The sequence below is a fragment of the Lissotriton helveticus genome, chromosome 1_1, assembly GCF_964261635.1.
Source record: "Lissotriton helveticus chromosome 1_1, aLisHel1.1, whole genome shotgun sequence".
NCBI classification, from domain to species: Eukaryota; Metazoa; Chordata; class Amphibia; order Caudata; family Salamandridae; genus Lissotriton; species Lissotriton helveticus.
In genome coordinates, this window is record NC_136057.1 from 1,043,510,606 (window position 1) to 1,043,523,424 (window position 12,819).

The 12,819-nt window shown below is 42.6% G+C and overlaps 1 protein-coding gene across 4 annotated transcripts in view; it reads right to left on the bottom strand.

Moving 5' to 3' along the window:
* The window catches only part of TYMP (thymidine phosphorylase), a 253,694-nt gene that overhangs the window by 165,707 nt on the left and 75,168 nt on the right, over window positions 1-12,819 (bottom strand). For all 4 annotated transcript variants that reach the window (XM_078677900.1, XM_078677904.1, XM_078677906.1 and 1 more), the window contains exons 2-3: window positions 7,940-8,068; window positions 737-939 (exon numbers count right to left, since the gene is read on the bottom strand). In XM_078677900.1, coding sequence (XP_078534026.1) covers window positions 737-939; window positions 7,940-8,057 — 321 coding nt within the window. In that variant the 5' untranslated portion in view covers window positions 8,058-8,068. The remainder of the gene's footprint in view (window positions 1-736; window positions 940-7,939; window positions 8,069-12,819) is intronic.

Here is a 12,819-nt window from a genome sequence, read left to right on the forward strand (position 1 = left end):
TAGAATTCCAATTGAAGCCCAGGTTAGATGTCCTGCACATCTAACCTGGGCTTCTATTGGAATTCTATAACGCATATTAGCAAGTCCATTATCGCCGTTTTAGCGGCAGGAATTTTAACAAGGTTCTTGCTAATATGCCCCTGTGTTCTCCTGTCCCCTTCCTAAAGCAGGATCAACAAGGGCTAGGTCAAGGTTCAGCCTTTTGCAATAAATATATTTCACCGGATCACAAGTGAACTTTTAAATGTACAACATGCCTTCTAATGACGCTGTTTTATCCCAATTCTCCACAATAACATTTTATCTTTGCGTCTAAATGAAATTGAGCATATATTACCTGGTTGCACTGGTTATTGTATTTTCTCATGGATTTCCTTGACTTTGTTTGAAAACCTATGACTTTTGTTAATTCTCAAGCTATTGAGTAGGAGAGTCTGTCTATAACTGACTCTGAAGGACCAGCAGCAAAAGGAAACACTTGCCAAGGTATACATGGGAGTCAGAGTGGCTCTTGTGGGGACTGTCTCTAGATAACGAGCTTGTCGACTATAGCTACTGGGAGACAGCTAAATCAAGGAATAGTCTCTGTGTAATCTGAGCACATCTGTGATATGACAACAGTCGTATGAATTTAAATTTATGAACAATTGTAATATGTGTTGAATCCCTGAGATTCTGTGCGATGTTTAGGTGTTGTACATACCCTTTAAAGAGATCTTATAAATCATTAGCATACCTTACAACCGCAGACCGCCAAAGCAGGAGTGAGGGCAAGGCTAACCTTATCTCCTACACCACCTGTAGAGTGTTTGTCCACAACCAGACCATGCCAAGCTTCAGGCCACTCCATGATCTTCCCAGATGACACCATCTCCCGGGTCAATGTGAGGGTTTCATCCGGGTCCATCCCACGCAGCCTGACTGCCATCAGGAAGGCTCCTGGGAGATCAGACAGAGAGGTAAAGATTATCATCACTGAGAAGAGGGAAACAAAAGACGATGACATTCTCATTGCTAATGTTTGGCATTTATGATTCACAGAATTGTTACTCTAGACTGCAGTATTCAGAACAATTTCAGGCAATCAGGAAGAAATCTGGCAGCAAAAGGAACTTCACCTTCTTGAAAGCATTATCAACTATTATTATACCAGACAATATTGTTGTGTGGTCAAGGACTGGCCCTATAGAACCACCAGTCAGGGTATCCGCAAGATAAAGCTACGTCTTTATCAGGTTTCAAGTGGAATTAAATATTGGGAAAATGGCCTCCCATATTGGTTAGTTAGTTTCAGTTATCACTAGAGCTAAAAACTGATTTCTGTGTGATTTTCACTGATGTGCTTCTATTTAAACCTACACCTCTTGAAATGAAACACTGAGAAACCGATTATTGGCTTTGGAAGTTTGACCTGCCTGATGAAAACCCAAAAGACTGTCCATTAATCCGCTTTTGCTGCATTGCTTGAAATGAGTGGATTGAAATTTAAATATCCTGTTGTATAGATAGAAAGATAACTATCACTTGAGTACTCTTTGGGGAGTCACAGGATGGGTCTCAATAATCTAAAGAGTCTTATTTTCCTTGATGCTTGCAGACATAGCAGTTGCATTGCACTCTAAAGCTTCCTACTCACTCTCCTACAGGTCTGTAATCCCTTGTGTGACTACTAGTTTACCCAGTTGAATAGGGAGGGGCCAGGTGTCACTTCCATCCAATGGCTAGTAAAAACAATAAATGTGGCACCCCAATGTACACTCCTCAGAAAACTTTCTAGACGTGCAGAAGATCAAAAGAGGATTGGACCTTGCTTACTGCTCCAAAGAACTGGACCTGCTCCCTCTTATACCCAGGACAAAGAAGTTGACTGCAAGTGTCAGTTGGCTGACAATCTTTGTGGCTCTAGAGACAACAAAACACGCTGCATAAGAGCCTTTTTCTGAAAGTGACCAGTTGACAAGTACCAACTGGTGGTGGCCTCTGCTAGAGTGAGTCATGGCCAATAAGTGTTGTCCCCGAGACCCTGGGAGCCTTAGTAATGACCCAGAAGAGCTGTTCCAGAAACCCTAAGTTGAGACTTAGAAAGTTTTTGGACTCCAATTCTGTTTGTGGTTTTTATTGTTTGGTAGTTTCACTTTATTACTTATAAATACTTTACACATTGTCCTAAGGTAACTCTATCTGCTGTGTGCTGTAGCTACAAGTGGGCTGAGCTTAGGTTCATTTAGTGACCTCTGGGGTTCACAAAAGCAAGTTAGTATTATTATTCCTTTAGGTGGTTGACCAGAACCCTCAAATGCACAGTGGACTATAGGCTAATGTCACCTTACAATATAGAGAGTTATAGTAAACTAGTCACTGATATAACAAACACTACAGTCAATAGGACACCATTCAAGCAAACACATGCAAGTGCACAAGGATTGGATGACTTTTGCTTTATTTTACACTGAAAGAATAAAAAAAATCATGACCAAGACCCTGTGGGGTAAATATAATACCCCTTGACTTAGATCTATGCTCCGAATCATATTGAGAGTGTGAGCAAAACAATTAACCGGAAAGTTCCCTATTTGTATTTATTTCTTTTCAATTGCTTTCCTCTCTCTCTCTCTCTCTCTCTCGTATTTCTTACATTTTTCATTCTTTTGTTGCTTCTTTCTCCACCATTGTTTAGGTCTTATAGTTCTTACTTCTATCTATCTTTTCTCGTTTTATTCTTCCTTCTCTTCCACAGCCACAATCTCTTCATTTTCTCCTCTCACTACTTGTCTTCCCTTTTTTTTATTATTTCCACACTTTCTCAACTGTCCACAGTGTATAGCTTCTTTGGAATTGAGAGGCCCACATCCCTCTCATACTATTTTGTTTCAGTTTATGAGCTTCTGTTCTGTCCAAGGGTGTTTCCATCAGAGTTTCTGATCAAAGTCAAGGAGACCATATATAGCAATTAAATCAGTCATTGTGACAGGACGGCAATGGCCCAAAAGAAGCTGCTAAAGCGAGTGGTTCACTGCACACGTGTATCCAGCAACCACGTGGCCACCATCACTAACCCCTCTGCTAGCCACAAGAACATACACAGAGAGAAACACAATCAAGAGAAAATTGAGAAATCCAATCAAAAAGAAATACGATAATAAGCAAGAAACAGACACATTCTATGGAAAGCGTATGAAACAAAGAACAACAAAGACAAAGCAGGAGAATAAACGAAGTATAAGTGGTTCCAAGTAAAGCGCAAGCATGTTCAAATTTAAGTCAGAAACACAGGAAAGAGAAGAAGTAATGTAGCCTAAAGCGAGAGAGCAATTGACGGGACAGAGAAATTGAGAAAATGGAAGAGTTGCCATGCAAAAGGAAGAAACAGACCAAAACGAGAAATAGTGCAGGGGCAGCAGATCTATAGGGATGAAGGGGCATTGACCCCCATATCTGCTGTTCCCGAAAGAATTATTATATTCAGGTTTTACATTTTTTTTTGCATGTTCCGCATCTGCACTAATTTTTCAGGCACAGTCGAGAGGCCTTCTATGAGGACGAGGGATGGTTTTATAAACTGCAATCTGCAGATTGTGCAGTGAAGCGGTCTTGAATTTCAGTAAGCATTTCAGGTTGATGGGGTGCTGTTCGGTGTCCAACCTGCCATGCACAATGGAGTCCTCTCCCTACCTGAGCAATGTTAGTGAGCCCGGGGGTCAGAGCCAGAGCCTCCTGGTCTCCTAAGGAGCGCTGGGTTTGCCTGACCGAGCCAATCCTGGCGCTGCTCTCATGCTGTTTACTAACATAAACACCAAGAGAGCATCATCTGGATTGCTCAGGAGAAGGATACACACGTATGATTCCTCTATTCCCAGCACACTAGAGGCAGCGCGTGAGTGGGAGGTTGAGGATATGGCCAATCACTGCATGGCTTCATTTTGAAGCCATGAAGTGATTATCAATTTTCCATCTGTCCCTTACTCTCTTCCCTTCGTGCCCAGTACCAGTAGCAGCATTTTACATGAGGCAGCCATCGGCATTGAGTGAACACATTCTTGTAGGCTTGGAGCATAGCGAAGGCCCACCTTTTTAAACAGTTCTGCCTTTTTAGGTCGAGCCTAGGTAGTCTCTTCGAGACATGCTGTATTCAGTTTGTGAACTTAAATCCCGCCCAGAGGCTTACTAGTTGCTCATTGCATTGTCACTCTTGAATTCTTTCTACCTATTTGTTTGTGGCATGCATTTGTCATGCCTCTTGTAGTGATTATCCCTCTCTGAAAGCAGGAACTACGTACAATCTCACTTCACTAGTTACCATCGTAGGATCTGTTGTGAAGGCAGGGTCTTACATGCGCACATTGCTATGTTAGTATAGGCTTATTAGAAGTTTAAACGCCATTTTGTCTTTTTGCTGCTTTTGCACACAACACTATATGTAACTGTTGTTGTAAGTTAGGCTGCCTGAATTGCTTCACATGAGAATGGCTTGTTTTCAATGGCCCTAGACTTACATCGCGACCTTAGTCTGCACAGTGAGTGCTGAAGCCTCCAAGGCTATCATAACAATGTTAGGTGTTGTTCGGGCTGATCGGCTTATGCTCTAGACACAACATGCACGCAGCTGCTGCTAGCTGAAATCCTGGTGCCTTTAATATTGCACTGCATACATGATTTTAAACACTTGGAGAAAATCAGTTTCCAGAGAGACAGAGAGCTATTGCTGATCCTGATGTGATTCACTTCTGCTGATCTTGGAGGTATGGGGTCCCCAAGTCAAGCCTAAAAGACCTTCTATATTTTATAAAACATAGGGGGATATTACCAAGCAATAGCGATAATTATCGCTATTGCTTGGTTAGAGACAAAAATTTACCGCTGAGCTGCGGCGATTTTTATCGCAAATAAACCTTGGTATTACCAAGGTTTATCGCAGATGCGATAAAAATCGGCCGCAATGCATGAATATCGCTGAAAAGTCCGCGATATTCATGCATTACCGAGCTAATGCTCTTAGCCATGTTATCCACCTCCCATTGGATAACATGGCTAAGAACTGCTCAGGGCATATGTTAGCTTTTGGATATATTCGCGCTTAGCGCGAATATCTCCATAAGTTGGTAATAGGAGATAGCGATGTTAGCGACTGTTTCCAGTCGCTAACATCTTGGCACGCCCACTTTGCATGTCATTAGTGATAAATATCACTGACATGTAAAGTGGGGCCCAAGATGGTCGCTATCTCCTACTAGCTGTCGCTAACTGGTGTTAGCGACAGCTAGGTAATAGGGAGATAATTTTATCTCCGCTTTCTTGGCTTTTAAAGCCAAAAAAGCGGAGATAAACCCCCTTGATAATATGCCCCATAGCTCCTAGCTAGGGAGGGTGGCATACAACGCACTATAGGACCTGGTTTCCACTATCATTATAATATGATTTCTCCCTTGCGTTTTATGGAATTGTAACAATGCTGCTCGTATATTTTTTTAATCATATGCCTGCTTATGTTTGTAAAAATACTGCATCTTAGAGCACGTCGTTAAAATAAACATTTTAAACTTTATGTTTCTTTTTACCCATGTTGTGGACTGGTATGAGAATATAACGAAAGAGTGTTCTTGATTCCCACCATTCCTGAGAGTATCCTAAGTCGCATGTTCTGGGTTGTCTAATCATTGGTACATTTGCTATAGGACAAAGAGCTTATGTGACACTGATGCTAGTCGGTTAGAGGTTCTAGGTACGGAGGTGAGTTTTTTGGTCCACCACAATACACTGATGTCCTGGGTCTCTGTGCACAGTTCTGTGCATGAGCAGAATCCCTGCAACAGATCTGTTTTTGAACTATTTTTTGTTTGTTTTGAGCTTGTTTGTGGAAAGCCCAAAAATCAATGCCTTTTATTTTCAGTACATGGACATTTGAAAATACATATTTAATTCTGCATACCAAAATATTGCACTGACTGTGGATGAGAAAGATATTTGAGAATTCAGAAAATAAATGTGTCATTTTAGTTTTCAAGAGCACTAACCATAATTTCTGTGACTAAAAGAACTCCTTCACTTTGTACATTTCTAAGGCAAATGTAATAGCTTTGATACCAATAAGATTGTGTTCAGGTGTGCCACACTTTTGCCATAAATACAGAAAGCTAGTGCTCTAGTTGTTCATTAGAATACTATGGTGAAGCTGCAGTAGAAGACTGGGGAATTTAAGGGCAGAATGTTGCTGCTGCTGGAACTACTTTTTTACTCAAAATATCAGTCTTTATTTCCACATAGCCAAGGAAGATAGTGTGAAGTTATAGAAAATGTGCTTTCATTTTAGCTCTGGAGCACATTACAAAACCTCTATGTTTTCTCTCAAGCATAGCTCATAAAATCCCAACAAAGGGTCAGCATTTTTCACAAGGTAAAATCAGCCCAGAACTTACCATAATTCCTAAAATTAGAATAATACCACCTAAAAATGATTTATATAGTGACGAAAATCTGTTGTATACACTCCTTTTTATGAGCCACAAAATCTGCCATTCAGTACAATGCATTTTAACCCCTTCGACGCTCATGACGAGCTGGGCTCGTCATGAGGTAGCCTCCTCGCACGCTCATGACGAGCCCAGCTCGTCATGAATAATGGGTTTTTAAAAAACTCAGCGCAGCAGGGGAAAATGCGCCGCAACGATGCGGTTAATGGGGACCATGTCCCTGAGTATTGTAATGAATGCCACAGCATGTTGTCCATAGGGACCACCCCTGCATGCCAGGGTGCACTCATTTGAAAAAAATAAAATAAAATCTGGACGCAGGAACTATGGGCTAGATGTAGGTAAATTAGATTTACCGATTCATAAATACCGAATTTTACCGATTCGGTATTTATGATTCGGTAAATCTAATGTAGGTAATTATTCGGTAAAAAATACCGAATCTGTAGGATTCGGTATTTACCGATTCGGTAATTACCGAATCGGTATTTGTCATTGATTCCTATGGGCTTCAAAGCCCATAGGAATCAATGATAAATACCGATTCGGTAATTACCGAATATGTAAAATTACCGAATTGCCAAGGGGGATAGGGTGTTACTTTGACACCCTGTTGCACCCCTATTTCTGGCAGATGTGCATGTACACAGGTATTCGTTATTTACCACCAAATAGTATTTGGTGGTAAATAACGAATCAGTAAGGGCCTGTGGCACTGTTTCAAGTGCCACCTACATCTGTATTTATCAATTTGGTAAATTTACAGATTCGGTATTTTACAGAATCGGTAAATTTACCGAATCGGTAAATATACAGATTCTGTAAATATAAGGCCCCCTACATGTCAAACACCAAATACCGGTCGGTAACGGCCAAAATCGGCCGTTACCGACCGTATTTGCCATCCTACATCTGGCCCTATGTCCCCAGGTTCTGTTCATGTTGTGGCCAGCCAGTCAGAACTGAGTAATCCCATTTAAATTCAGAGCATATTTGTACACCATAGGTCCAAATATACCTACCTGTTTAACACATTCATGTCCAACCTGAGTCTTTATTAATGTTAATTAATCAAAAATAGCAGAATGGATTTACACCAAAATAAGAAAAAAACCTTTCTCAGTAAAGCATATTTTTTTCTTAATAAGAGAGCAAAGCTTTCTCTGTGTGTTAAGGGGGGAAACAGCACTTTTAGGACCCCCCCCACTTTTTTTTCTTGGCCCCCGCTTGATGTATCAGGCAAAAGTTCTGATGAACAAACCAGGTGAATTAACTTTAAAAAAAAAAGTTTTATTCAGATTCAACAAACGGCTCCAAAATTAATATCAAAGCAAACAACGCTCTACCCGTGGAAACTCTGAACTAACTGTAACTACACAGCGGTGATGGTCACTGTGTAATATATATGTATACATACATTATGGAATATGGAAATGGACCCTTATTAGACCTGCATCAGATATCCAACTCACCAATCTGACAATCCTGCACCTCTCCGTTCCTCAGTGCTTTGACGAAGTAGCGGATCTCATCTTTCTGCAGTTTCCCTCCATCTCGCTTTTTCTGAATGAGCTCTGGTAAACTGGGCATGTTCTCCTGTGCTGCGTTCAAAATATGAAGTGGCAGATTGTGACTATTATGCACAGAACAATTGTTTACATTTCACAACCCATGCACATCCTCTTTTCCATATGCAATAATTTGTTAAGCAGCTCAATCCTGCCATTGGACGGAAGCAAATTTATGGTAAAATGAGACCTGTGACCAGTTCGTACAACTGCCCCTCCTTCTGTTTATGGAACTGAGAGAGCGCAAGTTAAGAAAAACTGTAGAAGTGCACCATATTTACAAGCACGTCATATTAGTCTAGTAAACATGTTATAAGAGTGTCGATTTAATAGAGTGAAAATACATAAGAGTGTTTAACTAAATGTAGAATGCATATATCTGTGTGAGAACTAATGTAGAATTGTGTAGAAATAATAAGATGAGGTTGGAATCCTACGTTATGTGGCTGTGGAAAGGGAAAATGTAATTCTGCTAAACGTAGAAATGTGTAGGCCACATGGCAGTTCACAAAGAGTACAAGAAGCTGATGCATTTCCACATAATCTGGATTTTAATGTTATTATGGTTCAAGTATTATTGATCATGGAACTGAAATATATTTTATAGAAGTGTTTCCATATAATTCGTGTGTGTAGTAATTTAGAATACTGTTTAACAAAGAAATTAAATGTTTTACAGAGTGCATAGGCTTGTTTCATGTAATCCTAATAAGCCTAAAAGGACAAAGTCATTCCTTTTGATCTGTATGTGCTCGTTAGTGAAAAGTCGTGCTAGACACTAACTATGAATCCTGTTACATGGTTTACGACTTAAAGATATGGTGGAGGCCGGAATTTGGGGCCTACAGAGAAAGTGTCTTTTGCAGGTGCGAGGGGGTCTAATCAGGAAAGTGATGAATAGACTTTTGTTCAAGAGAGCCAGGCACAGGCCTTTAGGAGTCTTCAGGAATTTCTAGGGGGTACCGTCCTGCCGGAGAGAAGCCTGGGAAGCAAGGTCAACGCTAACGATGGCCCTAGAAGGAGTACCAGCATGGAAGTTGCCGCCAGAACAGACACCACGTGAGGGGCGTCTCGAGGGGCGTTTCTAATGTAAATGTGATTTTGTATTAGGGACAGCACCCCTGGGCGGAGGAAAGGCAGATGATCTGAGGAACCTAAGAGAGCGGATGGGTAGGCAGATAGGGAACTGCGAGACTTCGACTTTGAAATAAAGACTAAGGGAAGTGTGTGATCTTCTTTGGAAGTCACCACTGCTGACACCTTTTTAGGTTAAGATCTTGCTAAGTAGGGATGTCACTTAGTCTAGAGTAGGGACAGTCTAATCTGATTTTCTTCTTTTCTGTAAATGACTCATAAGCTACAGCTTGTGTTCATCCTCGTAACTTTGCTAATTCTAGAATTGGTTTTGGTGATATTCTTTTGCCGACTGAAAGCATTCAGAAAATTTATGTTTGTATTGATACCAGTATATCTCTTGAATCTTATTTTGAGATGTTTGTATCTCCAGTTAAGTTTGGCTTTGTAATAAACTTTTTAAACTTTTAAGTTTCAGTGGTTCTTTAGAGTGGAGTAAGTCTTTAACTGATTAACCTAGTAGTGGATTGCCTTTTACTCAATGACAGGTACCAACGGTTCAGTCGACCTGAGTTGGAATCTAGATCTATAACTATAGACTGGAAATTCCGCGTTAACAGTTGGTAGCAGAGTGAGGATGGTTACCTTCTTGAGGAAGGTGATCTAGACTAGGTTAAGTTTACCCCAGGGTCCCTAGATCAAGAGGTGGCCTGCCGAAGAAGGTGCTGACGACGCGAGAGAAAAGCAGCAGAATCGGACGAGAGTGAGTATAACAAGGGTCATGCGTGGACAGATTGCGGTGTTTGTGTTGTATTTGTATTGTAATGTCAAGCGGAGTTGAATGCCTGTAGTGTGATTGTGAGAAGGTTGTGAGCGCGCGCAACCTGGTAAAATCTTAAGTTCGGGGTAGAGCTTAAGTGGTTCGGGTGTATCGAACATCCAGAGTAATTGTCGACCAGAGTAAGGAGGTCATGAGGTACCATTGACCGCCGCAGGACCGAGATAGGGGGAATGCAAGAGTGCGTGTGTGGGTAGCGGACGCAGGTCAAAAGTTACCGTGTGCAAGTAACCTATCAGAGAAGGCGATTGTCTGGACGTACAAGAAAAGACATTTCGTCGGTTAAGGTGACAATTACAGTTAGACTGTGGACGTACAGTCAGAGAAAAGTGATCGCTTGGTCGGAAGTAATCATTTTTTTCAGAGTATGAATGGGACGCATGCATGACCGGGAGACGAGCGGAGAAAGGAGGGGAACTGCTGCAAAAGGGGACGAGTGACGTCAGCGAGAGCCGCGCTGAGATAGGTCGGTCAGTTTGAAGCTGCGCTGGGACGAGAAACGTCAGCGAGAGCCGCGCTGTGATAGGGCGGTTGGCGTGACGACGGCTAGAGCCGCGCAGTGATAGGGCAGTTGGTGTGACGTCAGCGAAGAGCCGCGCTGTGATAGGCCAGTTAGCGAAAACCGCGCTGAGATTGGTGGATTGTCATCAGGAAGTAAACGAACGCGGAGAACATAGAAATTTGTAGATTTTGAACATGAAGTGTTTTAAATGCCTGAGAGGGATTTTTAAGAGAAAGAGAAGAAAATCCTATTGAGGGGAAGAGGCACCGCCAGAGGGTACACCAGCTTACTATATGGCAGCAAATGTTGGGTTGCATACTATACTGTGGCTCGATACTTGGAGTAAGATTACAGAAGGGAATGAGGAATTGACCTTCCCGAAATATGGAACTTTTAGATTAGAAGTGTTACATCAGCTGAAAGCAGTCATGTCCTCACTGAGACCTTTGCCTAGACCAACACAGTTTGAGGCCCTTAATGCGTGGATTAGGGCGGCGCACGACAGGAATCAGAACAGACGCCAAGAGAGGGTAAGGCGATCAGTAAGGGCAGTGCAAGATGCTAAATGGGATGAGGAAGCCAAGAAATGGAGGGTACGGACGATTGAAGTAGACAAGTTGTACCCCTTGAGAGAGATTACAGGTGAAAAGAAACCCATGGAAGAGGGTGATGAGAGCGAGTCGGAGGACGGCCTCATAAATAGGTTGTTGATAGATAGACCACCTCCGGACAATATGGAGACAGAAGGTACGGGGCTCCCAAAAGAAGACAGGGTTGGCATAGAAGGGTATAGGTCACTCCCTATAGTGGATTGGGTACCTACCAAAGGTGAGGAGACACCTCAACATGGTCCTGTACAGAGTGTGGTCGGAAGGTTTGTGGTGCAGAAGGTGCCAGAAACAGAAAGGGTTGAGTCTCATGGATTGCCAGATGCTCTTCAAGTACCTGTTACCATAGGTCCTATACGGTCGATTTATAACCCAGAGAAAGCGAGGGAAGAAAAACAGGTACAGCTAGACAGAGAAAGAGTTGAGATGGAAGGAAGGAATAACACGACCAATGCTTGGAGGCAATTGCCAGGACCAGTAACTTGGAGCACCCCATTGGATTCAGCAGTGGGTCCCGTAGTAGAACAGGGGGGTCAGAGAGGACCGATGGATCTGAGGGGACCACGGCCGAAATCCTACAAAGAGCTGAGGGCTGACTTGAGAGAATGGGAAGCGTCGACAGAAGCACAGAGCAACAGGCCAAGAGCATAAGTGGAATGGGGAAGTCGAGGCAATGGAACATTGTCTCACTGCGGGGCTAGCGCAAGCAGTCAGGAGTGGGATGGTAATAGTCAGGAGAGTAGAGGAGTTATACGTCATATTGACGGTGGAAATGGGCAGGAGAGAAGTGAGAGAAGTACAGGATGTGGAGAGACATCCCGTCTCATTACAAGAGAGGGAGACCGAAGGACACAAGAATACAGAGATAGGTTTAGGTGTACTCACCATGCACCTAATGATAACGTACAGCATTGGAGTCGTGGGAGCATAGGGAACAGTGAAGGATCTTGCCATGGGTCGAGAGATCAGAGACCACCGGCAAATGATGAAGAAATGGGGAATAACGGAATGTCTTACCATGCATCTAGGGAAACCATGCAGGGTGGGACTATGAGAAATGGGAAAGTGTTTCACCATACACCCAGAGAGGATGGAACTGCATGGGACCTGGAGAGATGGGAACATGGGAGGACTCCCCACAACTCGCCTGAGCCTAGACGTAGGACTCAGAGCTGTGATGGGAGAGATGTAAATGGACTCTCTAGAGATGGCGTACTAAAAGCTGTGATAAAAGCCAAAAGACTTGACGTGTCCAGTTTAAAATCTGATCTGGACGAGCTCATAGATGGTACAGTGCCGATAGAAAGGATTGACATGTACGAACAAGATGAGCTATTGTTTATAGCAAAGGACATCACACGAAAAGCCAGAGCAACTCATGAGAAACTGTCTGAACTGGCAGACAAGTATATGGTAGATTTGTCCAGAACCAAGTCATTACAGGGTAACCACAGGTTGCAGTATTCAGATCAGGACTTAGATGAAAGGAGGACAATTGGATTAAAAACACACATAAGGGAACTGATCACAGGAATAAGAGCATGGAGAGATCTGGACAAATGGGAAGAGAGGTGGTCCAAGAAGGGAACTGTTAGGCGGTGTGCGAATGGGATGTCCCCGGAGGGAAGGCTAATGCAGATGGAGGCATTCCCATTGCGGGAAATATCGAATGGGAATTATGTACACGTGCCCTGAAGTAGGGGAGATTTGGCTGCATTTACCAACTCATTTCCGAAATTAAGGGAGAACCCGGTCGAGTGGT